Source organism: Protomyctophum bolini (genome assembly GCF_963924005.1).
Source record: "Protomyctophum bolini genome assembly, chromosome: 4".
In the NCBI taxonomy this organism is placed as follows: Eukaryota; Metazoa; Chordata; class Actinopteri; order Myctophiformes; family Myctophidae; genus Protomyctophum; species Protomyctophum bolini.
Genome location: NC_137865.1, coordinates 37310087 through 37327283, shown reverse-complemented (window position 1 = coordinate 37327283; position 17197 = coordinate 37310087). Strand labels below are relative to the sequence as shown.

General features: G+C 43.6%; 2 protein-coding genes across 3 annotated transcripts; one reads left to right on the top strand and one right to left on the bottom strand.

Moving 5' to 3' along the window:
• Positions 1-4133: 4133 nt before the first annotated feature.
• On the bottom strand, positions 4134-7886 carry LOC308314875 (olfactomedin-4-like). Of its 2 annotated transcripts, none has more exons than XM_080762643.1 (7): positions 7807-7886; positions 7300-7422; positions 6630-6848; positions 6196-6382; positions 5342-5563; positions 5059-5227; positions 4134-4930 (listed from the first exon to the last, which is right to left on the bottom strand). In XM_080762643.1, exons 1-7 carry the CDS (start codon positions 7849-7851, stop codon positions 4495-4497), a joined length of 1401 nt encoding a protein of 466 aa, XP_080618769.1. In that variant the 5' UTR covers positions 7852-7886; the 3' UTR covers positions 4134-4494. The 2 variants fall into 2 exon arrangements, with proteins under 2 accessions (XP_080618769.1, XP_080618770.1); XM_080762644.1 differs by having other exon boundaries at positions 6196-6346.
• Positions 7887-9003: 1117 nt separating this feature from the next.
• LOC308313977 (olfactomedin-4-like) lies at positions 9004-16014 on the top strand. The gene is made up of 5 exons (XM_080761327.1): positions 9004-9115; positions 9485-9643; positions 10078-10290; positions 11478-11610; positions 11891-16014. Exons 1-5 carry the CDS (start codon positions 9062-9064, stop codon positions 12763-12765), a joined length of 1434 nt encoding a protein of 477 aa, XP_080617453.1. The 5' UTR covers positions 9004-9061; the 3' UTR covers positions 12766-16014.
• The last annotated feature ends 1183 nt before the right edge of the window (positions 16015-17197 follow it).

Here is a 17197-nt window from a genome sequence, read left to right as displayed (position 1 = left end):
CTGTCACGATTACACATTTAAGCTAATGATTGATCGTCACACAAATAATTGCGATTAACGATGTTATTGTTTTTTTTTTGTTGTTGCATTGAACAACGGAACGTTACAATTTGTATTTCTGTTGTACTTTTAAGCTTCGTAATCACAAATTGCAGCAGGACAGATATGACAAATAACTTATACAATGAGATCACTGGCACTAATTATTTCTTTCCAAAAGATTTACAAAATAGCGGAAATATGTTTGAACATTTTTCAACAAGGAAACGATTGACGATTATGTAGAAATAATTATTATCTCGCATAATTAGGCGATTATGTAATAATTGTGACAGGCTTAATGGCGTCCTCTTCCCTCCTTCACTGTAACATAACCCGGCCACCCCCTCTCCCCGACCCCGCGTATGTACCCCACTAACTCATCGAAACGTCCACCCTCAGCCTCTCAAAGTGTACACTGAAGGCCTAGCCAACGCTTTGCTTATTTATTTATATTCTTTTCTCAAAGTGTCATATTATTTGTGTTTGCTCGTCATTGTATCAAATTCCCATTTTCTGCCTTCTCCTAAAGAAATACATGTCATATACATGTACTACATTAAGAGACCCAACTCTGTCTCAGATATACCCACAGAAAAACGTCTACGGGATTTTATGAGATTTTTACGCAGTTATACGATATGAAAATGAGTCACGTGTTAAGAAGGTGAAAGAAATAAGGCAATGCTTTACAGTGGGTAAAAAAATCAACTGTGAATTGGAGGGGGTGCCAAAAACAAGTATTTGTGCTTATCCAAACAGTTTATTTTCATCTCTATGTGTAAGTGCCCCTTTCCGTGTCAGTGAGTAGTGGGGGGGGGGGGATGTGGGGACTACAGACTGACAGCCTGACACCGTGTTCCATGGTGGATTTTTCTATTATTTCTTCATGGAATTACTAGATTTATTTATTTTTAATTCATGACATTTTTTTAAAGGTTTTGAAATAATTAAAAACAGAATATAGGAAACAAAAAAATAAAGGGTCCCATAAAAATGTGCCTGTGACCCACAAATGGGTCCCGACCCAGTGTTTGGGAACCCCTGTGCTGTAAACTATAGACGAGGTGGAGAAGGAATAGTTCAGTATATACAGTAAGTTCACTGTTAGGGAATTCATCTTAAGTTCATTATAGTACCATAAATGAATGAATGCAGTCAAACACCGTAAGTGGTTCTGACCGTTGTCGGTTCTTTGTGGTCTCTTACATGACAATCACACTCTGACCCAAACCAAACCAAACCAGACCAGACCAGGGGGGGCCGAGGCAGAACCACACCACATTATATGTTTTTCCGGCTAGGCACATAAGAAGGTTCTAAACGAGTGGCTTCGCGCCGCGTTGTGAGCTTGTAGATTGGCTATTTTGACTACTACAAAGGATGTATAGGCACAAGTTAATACACAAACTATTATTCCCCCTAAAATCATTCCTCACACTTAAGCGTGTGTGTGTGTGTGTGTGTGTGTGTGTGTGTGTGGGGTGTGGCGTGTGGCAACGTTGTGGCAATCAGAACCTTAACAATATAACATAATATTGTCCGTGTACCAGATTAGCTGGGGAATGGAACATACTGGCCAACCTTTATTGATATTCATATTTGGGATCCCCAGGTCTGCTTCCCAGAAGTTTGCTTAATATTGTAAAGTATGGTAGTTCCAGTTTCCTTTAAAAACAAATGTCAACCTTTCTTGCTTCCATTCTACTGAGACGGAATGGTCGTGTAGCTTCCACTGCTAATGGTGCGCTTTCTTTCCTGAGGAGGCCTGGCTGTAAGAGACAGGGCTTATTTGGAGCCATTTGGGCACCAAGCTCAGAATGTATAGGGCAACTCCCATGATGCACCCCCACAAAATAATAGACCCCTCCCACAAAACCATGCGGTGCCCCGCCTCTCACAGCCACACCCAGTCGCACCCTAAAGGGCTATCAACTGAAGTCACTTTTATGTTGTGCGGTAGTTGTGTTCCCTTTCAAAGGAAAATTATAATAGGAAGGGCTGTGATGGAGAGAGAGAGAGAGACATTGACCCCTTTTACCTAAAACCATACCTATATTATTTTTTTATAGGATCAATATAAGTAAATTCAAATAATAACCCTTCTACAGTAGTAGCTTTTTCATATTTTCAATTGTTATGTATATTTTCCTATATAATGCCTCATTTGCATTTGTAATACAATAAATCATTGTCTTCGTGTAAGTAATCAATTGGGGAAGTTTCATGGTGATAATCATCTAATATATAGGTATGGTTTTGCACACTCAATTCATAATTGAGTACTATAGACGAATAACAGTTTAAGTCCACACTAATTATCCATAATGTATAAATGATGGATAAGGGGTCAGGACAACTAGGCCTTTTCGTGGAGGGGTCAGAATTAAATTTGGACTTAAACTGTTATTTGTCTATAGTACAATAAAACGTTCCAATTGTGGAGCTCTGGCTCATGGACTAAGAACCAAAAATAACTGAACTGGTGGAAAAGGGTCAGAGAGAGAAGACGAGCCATATAAATGAATGAATGTTCACTCGCTGTGATGATAATGGCAGGAATGTGCTGAGGGTTAAGAGATCAACTGCTGTTTTGTGTTACATTTTAGGAATCTATAAAAATGTTGGAAACCCACCCTGGAAGAGTGTAAAATAGAGATAGATAAAAGGATGGAGTTTAAGAGGATATTGGATGAAGTTGGGACATACAGTATATCCCTGTGGCTACTAAAGTTATTTGAATGCACTGCCCCAGACACCAATTGTTTTGCCTGTTTGAATAATGTTTAATTTATACGTGGCTGCATGCCGGTGTCGTTGCGCAACCACGGCGTGTTGTGAGTGAGCTTGTAGATCAGTTATTTCCGGCGCACAACATCAACATGCAACCAAGTATAATATCAGGCTTATCGTGTTTTTCTATGCCCTTCGTTGGGCTATTTTTCCTCATCCAGATTTTGGTTTCCTCTCCTACAACATTCCTACCTGTACTGCAGGGGGTGGGGGGGGGGGGCTCCTGAATGTATTTTGTAACTTTGAAGTGCTGTGCGTTGATGTCAACGTGTCCCCATTATATCCTCTGATCTTCTCACAAACATCTGGCGCCCAGAATTCTTATCTTATGAACCCTAACCATCTCCCATGATAGAACCCATAAGATGCTCCGTGGTTGTCGAGGTCTATTCCATTACACACAGTTGACACATAACTCAACAGTGGACTGCTGAAATGGAACTAGGTTTCCAGAATTCTGCTCCCAGCATAAGTCTAGCCTCGGTCCCAGGCTTACTCATCTGCGAAGAGAAAAGCCTGGTCACAACCTAAGGCAGAAACACGATCGGCCCGTGTCGGTCCGGAACATCCGTCAGATGTATTTCCCCCGGATACAATATTTTCCCGACCAATCACAACGCTTGTTTCATTCACGGATAATGTAAACTGATTTGTAAAGCATTAACGTTATTTCCTTGAGCGGTACTTCCGCCAAAATCCTGCAACTTCCGCCCAAAGAAATTATATACTCTAGTCTACAGCGTCAGTCTTGCCCAGCGTGGTCCATGAGTCCGAAAATGTTTGCATTGTTGTTGTCAAGAAATTTGCTTGCTTTTCGTCATTGCTGTCTGAACAATTTACAGACTAATTGCTCCTTGCACCTATAGATAATTTCTATTTCTAGAGCAGGCTACCCAACACTGAGCACTTGCAATTGATTGTGACAAACTTTGTCCCCTTGCGTTTCTGTTTTTATATAGCAACAATAGGGACATCATATTGTTTCATGTGTATTATTATTATTACTGCGAGCATTCTGGTTGATTTATATTGAGCAATAAGTTCCGTTCTTTTTTTCTTTTCTTCTCTGGATTGTTTGATATTGTGAGTCTTCCCTTGAGCTTGTTTCTATTCACTCAAAGATAGACACTTACCTGCTTTGTCGTCATTCAGATGTGTACTGTAAAGTTTAAATATTATAAATACATGCAGTATAAGTAAGCTATGTGTCTGTCCATGTAATGAACAAGTAATGAATAAAAAAATAAAGACTAAGTCGTTGTTTTATGTTAAATGTCTTAGAATTTTCAACACTTGTCGTCATCCATATACATACATATACATTTTACATGCTAAATGTGTGGATATTACTAGTGTTGTAGTCGAGTCCACCTAAAGCGAGTAGTCCGAGGGGGGACGAGTCCGAGTCACGGCTGAGTGTGGGAGGGGCTCGAGTCCGAGTCGAGACTGACGGAAGGCGGGACCGAGATCAGATTTTTTCTCATTTATTATACAGAAAACACCGCAAGAGCAGGCAGGTGCGTCAGCTACACTCCGTTACTTAACAATATGTCTATTAAGTGCCACTCTTATAATTTAAACGTGAATGGACTCCTCATAATATGGGTATAATTTGTAATCTGTTATGATTCGATTTAGGCTACTGGTGTGGTAAATATCCGGTCACTCAAACTCCACCTCGTAGGACACCATCTTCCCGTCGCCGTAAACATACAGCATGTGGTCCACGGGACTGTAGTTGAGGGACATGATGTTGGCTGACATTTTCTGGATGTATATGCCAACATCATACCTCTCGAGTCCCGTCGTGGTGTCAAAAGCGTAGAAGATCTCCTCGGTGCCAGCGCTCACGTAGCGCGTGGCGTAGAGCATGCCACATGCCACGAATGTGTTGGTGACCGCTTGCTTGTAGAGTGAGGTGTGCCAGGTCTGCCCGAGCGTCGGCTCTTTGCCCGGCTCTACCTTGGACAGCACCAGGTTGCCAAAGTCCTCAGAGGTGGTGTAGATTACCCAGACGCCGCTCTCGTCGGTTGCCAGGTCCAGGTCTGTGTATGGGTAGCACTGACCAATGTTGCAAAAGTTACTTTTAGAGTTAAACCTATACACGAGAGAGAGAGAGAGAGATTAGTATACTAGACCCATGTTAATTTCTGACTGCATGGAAACTGTAAAAGTTTACCCGATCACTGATACCCTTAAAGCCAAATTGAAATAAGTATTTTTTACCTGGTGCCTTTGGGCAACTGTACAGAGGTAACACTAAGGTCTGGCAGGTTGAATCTACATATAGCATCTTTGTTATAACAGCCATAGTACAGTGCCTCTTCATAGAGCACAGCGTTTGGGCCTTGGATGGTGTTGGTGGTGGGGTTGGAGGAGGAGATTTGTACATTGCCTGTAGGAAGAAATACAAGAAGAAACATACTAGTAATAATAGTACATGATACCTTTACTATGAGAAAATAAAGCCCTAATAGAAATGTACATTTCTTTTTTAAAGCAGATCTACCTGGACGACTCGCTCCGACAATCAGGGCACTCAGACTGGAGAAACGGCGTACATAATGAGCATATGAGTTGCTGGCTGTCAACATCACCAGCCAATACCAGCTCTCCTTTCCTGCTTCAGGTTTAGCATCGCGACCCCAGGCCCCATATGGGTTTGAGCCAGGCGCTACGGTGGTGACCCTGGGCCCGGTGACATTCACCATACGTCCAAGAGGGCAGTTCCCTGAGAGCACAGAGTGGGAAAAGAATGGTGAGGAGAGGGGATGGCAGGGCAGAGGAGGGGAGAGGAGGAGAAGAGTGACTTAACCTGACTCCGCCAGATGGGGCGGTATTGAGTTCACAAGTTCACAATACAGCCTCCATCTGGGATCGCTCAGAGATTGGCATAGAAACCATGCCATGTGAGGTGAAACAATCAGTGGCAGCTACAGGCGGGATCTTGGCCAGACCGGGTGTGACGGCAATTGTATTACACAGCTCCTTTAGAATTGGAAAATCATCTTCTATTCTTGAAAGCAAGCGAGAAGCGATGACATGACATGCTGTATACACATTTTATCATCTGCTGGGGTTGTTTCCTTTCCTGCTCCTATGCGCCATGTAGACACGTCAATGTGATTGACAGACAGTCCCATCCAATCAACCAGCCAACTAGCCTGAAGAAAAAGGGACGGCCTTCTTCAGCGATTGCAGGGCTACAGAGATCCCTGATGGAAGTTTGTGAAACAAGTGTGAAGCAAGCATCTTCAATCTGACGGAGTCAGGTGAAGAGCGACTGTTGAGCCAAAACCTCCACTGCAGCTCTGAGGAAGTGAAAGGGCTTGAGTAAAGTCACGTCTGGTGAAATGGACATACCTTGTGGAGGCTGAGTGGGCGGGGCCGTGGGCTGTCCGTTTCGGCACTGGTCCAGGTCTCTCTTCAGACGAGTGTTGGCCTGGTCTCTCTTCACAACCTGCATGCTGTCGAACGTTTGAATATCTCGCATCTCCTTTTTCATCTCCTGCAGCTGTAAGACAGCAGGGCTTTTATTGCGTGTCAGAACCTTTATAAAACAATCCAATGATGGCAAGTATTTTTTATGGCATAATATGTTATACACTATGCAGTAAGATTTTTCGTTTGTTTTTTTGCAATATATATATATGTATACAGTATATAGTGATTTGGTCAACTACTACTGTACATAGTTACCATACCATGGCTACACCATGTTATTTAAAAAAAATCAAGGCTGCCTGACTGTGTGTCGTGGGTTCGACTTTTTTTGCCTATATTTATTTAGGTTCTACCTTGCGCTCAGTGTCAGTGTTGAGGAGCTGGGAGCCCACGGTGCTGTTACTGAGCTGCTGGATGAGCTTTAAGACCGCCACCTGCTCGTTGTGGATGACCTGCAGGCTGACGGCTCCGTACAGATCCCCGTCATCCTCCCTCTCCAGCTCCCACACCATGGCCTCCAGCTGGGGCAGACGATGCTCCAGGCCAAGCAACAGAACATCTATATCCTGGAGCTGGAAAAGGCAGAGTCCACCGTTATTAGCTTTTGATTGACTGATTGATTGATAGCTTTATTAGTCAAAAATGTAAGCAGCACGGAGGTACAGTAAAATATTTAGGCTAAAGGAATAACACAAAAAAAAGTCTGGGAATTGTTTCCCAATTGTTTCCCATTGTTTCCCCAAGAAATTACATCTGGCCACAAATAAGGTCTAATAGGACTATAGTAAAGAATAAAACAAGAAATCGCTATAACATTTTGTAAAGAAATACATATTTAGCCCCATGCTCGAATGCCCCCGCCCCCCTGTAAAAAACAGCTAAAATCCATAAAACGAAAGAAAGCAGCAAATGAAAAGAAATTACACTCACCTTTTACTTTCTCTAATAACAACCTAAAACATGAACCTTGGTTGTTCAGTGTACAGTAGGTTGCTTGAAAAGCATTGCTGTTTTGACCCTTACCTTCTGTTGTTTGTATTTCTCATTGCATGTTGAGGCACTGTCCTCCACGGTCCTCAACTGATCATGAGGAAAAGGCTTCTCCAAATTCTTTAACTCGCAGACACAACCAGGGGAAGACGCACCCTATGGAATATCATGAATACATAGTATAGATTCATTACCGTTTGCTGAAACAACATTGTGCAAATGGAAATATCTACAGTATGTATTTTAAGAGTTTAGAGAACACACAGCATTATTCTTTATTTCTATATTAGCTACCATTGTTGTCCAAATATGATTTGGTCTTATACTCCATAAGCTTGGAGGCGAAACTTCAATTTGGAGATCATATATTTTCACTAACTGTACTGTATAATACACCACCCCCACCACAGCTTGCACTAGCTATTTATTTCAGCATGCAGATATTTATATTCCCAAAAGACAGCAGGTAACTGAATGTATGTTGTTAACAAACAATAGTATTTGTGACAAGTCAATAAACCCCATCCTGTTGTTTCTTACCTGGTGGGCAACAATAAGCAGAGCACAAAGTTGAAGAAGCTTCATGGTGGATTGGAGAACAAAGCAAAAATGACACTTCCCCTCAGAGAGCAATAAGACCACGAGTTGTCAGTAGCAGCAACCTGCAGGGACGTGCACACATAGACATCAAAGGGGGCTTCAGCCCCTGCCCTTTTACCCATCTGTAAAACAATTAACTGCCCTCTCCTGACCACGAATGCAGCATTTGCAGCAATAAATGCAAATGCCACTCCTTTCCATGCCAGCATTCAGGAGAATAGCTTTTTTTCCAAAGTCTCCTGAACACAGTATTTTGCGTTGATCAAATTTGGCAGCAACTTCTATCTTCTGAACACTCCCTCCTCCCAGTCCTCTGGGATCAAGTTCTGGGTGAACTATATAATATAAGATGACCATAGAACAATAGGCTACTAAAGAAGAAAAGGTTCTGCACAATTTGGTCCAAATGGTCTATTTTTTGTTTCAGGTCCACAGACATTTATCAAGGTAAGGCACTCTGACCAATTTAAAAGTATAGCTAAGTAATTGTGTGTTTCATTGACCATTGTTAAATTGATTCGTACAAGAACCGATTGGCAAGATATAGGCCTACCACTACCGGTATTCTGTTTCATGTGACACATATTTGAGTCTTATTTGAGCTGGTTTTCATTATTATTCTTGACTGTACATACATTTTGTCAACGGTATAGTTGTTTTAAAAATGTGCTTCAATCATAAGTATTGTTAGAGGAACCTCAAATGGGGAATAAGAGCTCTATGCGGTTTCCAAATTCATGGGAAATAATATATGGGGAATTGAAACTGACCCCGCAGCAACCCGGAGTGAGGGACAGAGGGGGGTTCATTTAACCAAATGGACCCTTCCATGTTTCCATGTGTACACTATCAGAGTTACAACATTATAAATAAACTTTATCTTATTTTACTGTACTGTATCAATTTGAATGTAATCCAAAATATTCTAACAAATAATAATTTGATTTTATACAGCCTATGTATAAATCTCTTTCAGGATACAGAATGCAATGGATGTCCTGTATTTCATAAACGGGGAATCTACATGATATTGCTAAACTATTTCCATAGGAAGTGAGGAATCTGATCATTTCTTTCATGCGTGCGTGCGTGCGTGCGTTAGCTTATATGTTCCTGTATTGAGAAAGAGAGGAAAGAGAAGTCACGTTTTAATGTAGTGCTGTTTTCCTCTCCTCAGATTCAGTGTGAAGTAATAATGGCTTCGATGCAGACCGTTCTCCTGCTCCTATTGATGCTCATGTCATCCACAGTGAGTAACAACTGATATTCTAAACCCATTAAGACTTGAGGCCGATTCTATAAATGTCTTCTCAATCCTGTAATAGTTTTCTGGAAAAAATGTATATTGCTATATCAGTGTGCTCAAACTTTTTCATGTCATGGACACACTAACTCTGGGGGAGCCTGTGATTAAACCAGGAACCTCACAGTTCCCATCCGGCTGCACTACCGGCCACTCTATCCCTGAGCCACTAAAACTTGTTTTTTGCAAGTAGCCTACTTACTCCTTTGCTATAGCCTATACTATATTTCTTTTACGTTCGACAGTGCAGGTCCGTGGACTAACAATGCATCATAGCACACAATGTCAATACTCATGGAGTTGCTTCTACCACAGGGAGACAGCCATGCACAACGTGTCGATGGCCAGGAGAAGGACGGCACGTGTGTGTGTCCCGTGAACGGCAGCATGTGGATGTTCCCCGTCGCAAAGTACGAGAACGTCCAGGATCAGGTCAAGAGCTGCGAAAACTCCTTCAATACACGACAAGATAAGGTGATCAAAACCTCCTCGACCATGAACCGTAAAAGAGTACACTGATTTATATTTGGGACAGAAGTGCAGAAGTGATTTATTTGGTTCTTTTGTTAAAATAATGTTCAATAGCTGCTAATAGAATATTTGTTCAGTAACAGACGTCTCCCCGTCTCTCCAGCTCTCTACAGAAAATGCATCTTTGGGTCGAAATACATTTTTTTATCCAATCAGGATAGAGAACTCATACAATATAGGATAAATAAGTGATAACAAGCATTTTTCCTCTATACGTGTCCCATAACTGGGAGGGGGGGACTAGGTCATATAAACGTACCTGTGAGCGTCCCACACCCACACAATTCTGTGTGTGTTTCTCCTAAGGTGAGAGTGTCGAGAGAGCGTCTGCCTGGGATCCCCTGGAGTTCACTAATTCTGTGTGTGTTCCTCCTAAGGTGAGAGTGTCCAGAGAGCGTCTGCCTGGGATCCAGGCTCTGTTCCAGAACCTGACAGCCCGTCTCGAGCCCTTCCAGTACCTGCAGAACATGGGCCTATATTCTGCACTGCGCCTGGGCCAGCTGGGCCAGGAACTGGAGCAGCTGGAGATGGACATCAGCTCCATCCACACGGCGAAGCCCACTGATGAGACGCACAGACTCTCAGAGGAGGTACGGCAGAGCTTTGACCAGAACTCAACTTGTGGAGCAATAATATAAGACAGCTATATAGCGCCGAAGTCCTGACGTCACTCGCTCATCCCCTGGTTCATGGAAGTTTTTCTCAATTGTCTCAAATAACCATTGTGGTCCAAAAATAAACAAACTGTCTCTGCGATATTGTTGGGGAGGTGTCTCTGTATCGTTTATGACTGTCACTCATATTTGATACAGTCAGTTTCTAGCGAAAATTTAACTAATTCAGCAGCAGTAACAATAGCGTTTTCTCTCAGTCAGTTGATTCTTCATATGCATATGAGTGAAACGGGGGATGATTTGTTTATTTTTCAAACACAGTTCTTATATGAGGCGATCTAAAATCCCCCAATTATTACAATGCAAATAGAAATGTACCTGTACCCCCCCCCCAGCTGCTACGAAAAGCTTGAATTATCCTCTTTCTATCTGCAAAGTGTTTGTTTCATAAAAATCCACCGTAGACATGTTATGAGCTATACTTCCTGTCTAGAAATTCCTTGCAGATGATTATTGTCAGATATTTGTTTGGAAGCGCTCGTTATCAGTAAAGCAACCTCCTGCTCATGCCTCCTACACGCATTATGTACAAATTCAAAACAGGTTGCATACGCCCCCGTTGAGTGATATTCAACGAGTGCTTCCAAACTCCAACACTTAGGAAAACAAACTCACCTGCACGGAATTTCTTGACAGGAAGTGGCTCATAACATGTCTACAGTGGACTTTTATGAAACAAACACTTTGTAGATAGAAAGAGGCTAATTCAAGCTTTTCGTACAGCTGCAATGTTGGTGAGTTTGAGGTTTGGTTAATACAATCAGATAGGACTTTTCTGTTTGGATGAATGGGCTGTCAATGGGAAATTGCATCTACAGTAGTTACCACCTTGCTGGCAATCGAAGATGGAAGCTGCATAAGATGGCAGTGAGACCTGACCAGCGGTGCTGTACGGATTGGTGACGGTGGCACACTGGCACTGACGAAAAGATAAGAGATGTGTCATAATGTCATAAGTGTGTGTGTGTGTGTGTGTGTGTGTGTGTGTGCGCGCGTGCGTGCGTGCGTGCGTGCGTGTGCGTGCGTGCGTGTGTGTGTGTGTGTGTGTGTGTGTGTGTGTATGTGTGCGCGTGTGTGTGTGTGTGTGTGTGTGTGTGTGTCAGGTGGGTAAACTGCGGAACGATGTAAAGAGGATGCACCGTTCCGATGACATCAACATGAGGAGCGTCAGAGGCAAACTGCGTACTTTGAAGAACGGTGTTAATTCCTGTCGAACGATCCCCAAAGACTTCAAAAGTAAGCACACTTTTATAATACAGGACTTTTGTGTAAGAAAATAGGAAACATTATACAATAGGCCTATATATTTGCCTCTGAGATGTAGTGGAGTAGAAGAAAATTGGAAATACTCCAGTAAAGTAACAGTACCTCAAAATTATAATGCCTACCCTTTTAATATTAAATAATAATCAAGCTGAAAAAAGAAACAACAAGAGCACAAAAACTAATACAATACTTCACGCCACTGCATCTGACCCTCGTTAACCTCCTGGCTCCTACCTCCCATTAACCCCAGGCTCGCAGTGCTTCAAGGGCCTCATAACCAACATCAGCGACCCTGTGGTGACCAAGATCGGCGTCTACCAGAGCAGCTACCAGTCCGGCTCCTGGGGCAAAGAGGCCGACAGCAACAGCCCAGCAGCAGAAGAAGACACCTACTGGCTCATGCCTCTGATTAACAGCAACGCGTGGGGCAACAAACTGCGCATGTACAAGTCGCACAAAGATCTAATGGCCGAGACCAATTACAGAGACGTCTCCTTCGCCCCGTCCTACACGCACAGCAACGCCGCCGAGGGTCCGAGCGCCGTCCTCTACGGCAACGCCCTTTACTACCACTGCTACAAGTCCGCCGACGTGTGCCGCTACAACCTGACGGACACCACGGTGACCAGGGTGACTCTGCCCGGGACGGGCGTAGGCTTCAGCAACAAGTTCCCGTACTGTTATTACAACTGCCGAGTGTACAGCGATGTGGACGTGGAGGCGGACGAGACGGGGCTGTGGGCCATCTACGCCACGGGCGGTAACCACGGCAACCTGGTGGTGAGCCGGCTGGCCTGGGACGGGGAGAAGAGGCTCAACGTGACGCACACCTGGGAGACGCAGCTGTTCAAGAGGGCGGTGAGCAGCGCCTTCATGGCCTGCGGCGTGCTGTACGCCACCCGCTACGTGAGTGAGTATCGCGAGGAGGTCTTCTACGCCTTCGACACCGCCACGGGCAAAGAGGACAACGGCCTTGCCCTGCCCCTGGAGAAGGTGGCTCCAGGAGTGGCCAGTCTGAGCTACAATCCCACTGATAAGCGGATCTACATGTACAACGATGGCTACTTACTGGCTTACCAAGCCCAGTTCTCCAGTTCTCGCGCAACTGGGCCTACATACTACTAGGCATCTTCAGCATATGAGCATAGAACGCCTTTTTGCGACACTCTGCATCCAATTTAGTATCTGTAGACCTGTTGATTTATGTACTGCAGCTTATCAATGCCAACCATCCATCCATCCATCTTCAACCGCTTATCCGGAGTCGGGTCGTGGGGGAGACAGCTCCAGCAGAGAGCTCCAGAGCTCCAGCAGAGACCTCCAGAGCTCCAGACAGAGAGCTCCATACAGTTTGGAGATATAATCCATCCATCTGGTCCTTCTAGTGGGACGTGCAACAAGGACCTCCCTAGGGAGACACTCGGGAGGCATCCTAAATTCTGACAATTTATAATATAATATTCAACAACAAAAGTTTAAGTATACCTAAAAAGATTACCGGTAGGCCATATGTGCAAGAACTGAGGTGCTTGAGAACAATGGTTCTCAAGCAATGGCAACAATGGTTCCTTGAGGTTGTTCCCATCCCCGTTTTTTTACACTATTCCAAGTGGGGGTCCGGTGCCAAATACAATACAAATATACAGTAATACAATTTGGGGGTCTTACTTACTTAGACTTAGTTCCTCCCGTTCCTATTGGAACATTGGGCGACGAGTCCTCTCCATTTACTCCGGTCTCTGGCGACCCTTCTTGCTCCGTGCCAGCTGACACCCATCTTGCTTAGGTCTTCCTTCGCTGTCTGTCTCCATGTCTTTTTTGGCCTCCCTCTCTTCCTCTTTCCACCTTCTGGCATCCAGTCCATTGCCACACTTGCCGGTCTCTCTCTTGGCAGTCGGAGTACGTGCACAGCCATTCTCCTTCTCCTTTCATCGATGATGACAGACAGTGGTGCTACAGTACCCCTGCCCTTCTCATCACCTCCTCATTGGTGATGTGGTCTCTCCATGAGATCCTCAGGATGGATCTGAGGCATCTTCGGTGGAAGACATCCAAGTTGTTGGTGGTGTTGGCTGTCTTCATCTACGTCTCACAGGCGTAGGTCGCTGTTGGGGGTACTTGACATGAAAATGTTCGAGAACCACTACCTATTAAATTGGTCAAATAGTTGTCAAAATCAAAGCTAAATTGAAGTTGATGTGCAAAGATATTATCCCACACAAACTCAGACACGCATAACAAAAGGCACAAAAAGGCATAATGATTAAACACACACACACACACACACACACACACACACACACACACACACACACACACACACACTGACAGGGACAGGCAGCAGGCACAGAAACAGTGGTTTGTGATATCTTCTGTCGACTGTCGAGTTTAACTGTGACAAAGTGGGTTTGGGTGAATGGGTGCAATGCTTGCTGCGCACAGTAGGAGGCTCTATAACCACACACACACTGCAGCCGAGGACAGATGTTCATGGCTGCTGTGGCCTGGTTTACAGTAGCTGGCTGGCTGCCTGCTGCCTGGCAGACACACCCAGAATCCAGCTCATATAATGAAAGGCCTCATGCTGGCTGACCCACAGCTTCAAGCCAGCTAAACATTGACTGGTTGGGCCCATGCGCAGAAAAAAACGTGATAGTCTACTCTTTTACTGTGCAAAGTGTGCATGCGGTCAGGCAGATTTCATGTTTCTCTCGGGGGAGGGGGTGTCTGGGGAGGACTCACATGTTTTCTAATTATGCCCTGTGCATGTGTGTGTGTGTGTGTGTGTGTGTGTGTGTGTCATTTCTTTCTCTCCTTCTTTCGTCATGGCAATTTATTTTTATATTTTATATGCTGTTAAAATGAATACCGTGTTGACGCGTCTCCTAAAGGCATGATGAAAAAAGGTAATTTGTATTTGATGGTCACAGTATGCCCAACCCCCTCTTGCACAGATGGTCTAAATACACATTTTTAAATTGTTTATTTTATTTTATAGGCCAGTCATGGGGCGCCCATGTTTTTCTCCTTTGAAACAAAGCGCCTGTGGTGTCCGAGGCTAGGACCCATGTGACGACACATACAGTATCCCAGCAAGCACGGTCAGGAGTGGAGTCCTGGACGAATTAGTGACGTCTCGATTGGGGCCAGATCAAGTCAAACCATGCAATATAGTCAGATCTGGCCCAGAATATCACCTATTCTGCCCACTACGACGGACATCCTTGGGTGAATCGGAGAGAGTCCGATCGAGGCCAGATCAACTTAAGTCATATCATAACTATAGTCAGATCTGGCGCAGAATACGCTATATTATTTCAAGTGGTGAAGACATCCTGGAAATGACGTAAAGATCCTCCCCATTATGTGCTGGGATCTGGCGTATAGTCCTGAACATGACCGGAGGAGATGAGGAATCTTACTATCAAAATAGTATAGTCTCAGAAAGGCAGAAGGCTTCTCTGTTAAAGTGGGTGACAATATTATCACATGAAAAGATTAAATTACCTCCATCCTGGAGGAAAATTTTGTTTTCGGTGATAAAATGGCCACCAACGTAATAAAAAAGTCAACCAAATAGCAAGATTCCTGTAAAGATCTCCTCACTGGTCAACAAAAACACCTAAACCCAGGAGCCTTTGTAGCTACAAGCTTTTCTTCGACTATGCATGCACCTCAAAGTCCCTTAAAACAAGGCTCCAGACTTCCCAAAACAAACTGGTCAGGCTACTACTTGGCCTCACTCCCAGAACCCACCTCACCCCTGCCCATTTTGATAGGCTGGAATGGCTTAGGGTTGACAACAGAGTAGGCCTACAGCATCTTGCAATGGGTCTGGTTTACAAGATTCGCTACACCACCAAGATACCCATGTACCTAGCTGTCTAAATACTTCCTTAGAGTCCACACTCACACCAGAGGGAGTTCAACAAACCATGTGCAACCCAGATTCGGCTCAAACAAGGGATTACATTAATTTATGCCATTAAAATGTGGAACGCCCTACCAACAGCCATTAAGACATCCCTCGACTCCTTCAAAACCACTCTCAAAGAGCACCTACAGATGGCTGCAATTTGAAACGGGCCCCTGTAAAAAAAAGTCTGAGTACCCCCCCAACCCTTTTGACCCATACTGTACCCCCCCTTTTTACTTTCCTTATATGATGATTTCCTGTTCGTAGAAGTGTATATGTAGGCCTACGTCTTTAAATGTTCTGATGAATTTAAAATGGTGGACCCTGTTCTAAACAAGTCTTAGTCCTTTATCATGGTTCCGTCCACAAAGTAGCCGTTTTTGTATTGACTTGAATTGGCTTTCGTTTGAAATGTACCCATTCTACATTCTGTGAAATAAAAATATGATGTCATTTGGCTTGCTGGGATGGGTGTTCAATTAGTCACGTCCTATTTTGTACAATACTGGAATAATTTTGAGACATAAATGTGGAGTATACTGTAGTTAGTACAATAGCTTGCTGGTTATCTTGAAGGACAATGTCTTCCCACGGAACTTCTCACTCAGCCTTCTTCTCACCCTATACCATGACCCACACTTCATGACCACACTGTAGGTGAGAGTAGGAACGAAGATAGACAGAGAGCATTGCCTTCTGGCTGGCCCTCTGATCTAATAATCTACAGTCATTATATCACTCGTTGCCAGACAGTATCATTGCAGGATGCCAGTAAAGAGTGACATCAGCTACTTTTACTGCACATCATGAGGATCTCATCTGTCTGTCTTATAATGTCTTCACAGTTGCACTGATAGTCACAGTCAGTGGTGGTGGTAAGTAACTAATTACATTTACTTATACTTAGCCCATTTTGACGTGAGATCAGATTCTAAAAATGTCTTCTACATCCTGACAGTTTTCTGAAAAAGCTATGTTTCTATGTCAGTCGTTCTTCGATTTTTCAAAAATAGCAGACCTACAAGCTTGGCGCGCGCTATGAGCTTGTAGATCTGCTATTTTTCAATAGCTTAAGCATAGCATTGTCATGGTCTGTCACTCTACAGACCATATCTCCACATCAGCCACTCCCATTCTCCATTCCGTCTCTCAGTCCTTGTCACACATCGGTTTCCACCCCCTCTTCAGCCAACAGTGCCATGCCCATTCCACACCTGAGAACACTAATGCAATCACCCTGCTCCCTATAAGACTGGACTCATTTCACAAACACACTGTCAGTACATACTTCCTTCTAGTGTTCGGCCTTGGACTTCTAAGAGGTATTTGTGTTTTGCATAGCTTTAAGCTTTTGGACTCCTGAGTTTTTGCATTCATGCTTTTTAAAGTATTGCATTTTTTGGAATTCCTAGCTTACTCCTTGCATTTCCCTATTTTTGTTGTAACTTATTTCTGCCTTAATAAATAAGTTAATTTGATACATTTTCTGCTTTTGGCTCTGCAATTGGGTTCTGCATTCCTGGTATCGTGACAAGTATAATGCTAACACCAAAAGGGGTTCCTGCCCAAAATGGGTTAAGTACAACTTTGAGGTAGCCTACTTATATTGTACTGGAATATTTAAAAAAATTCAGTACTACA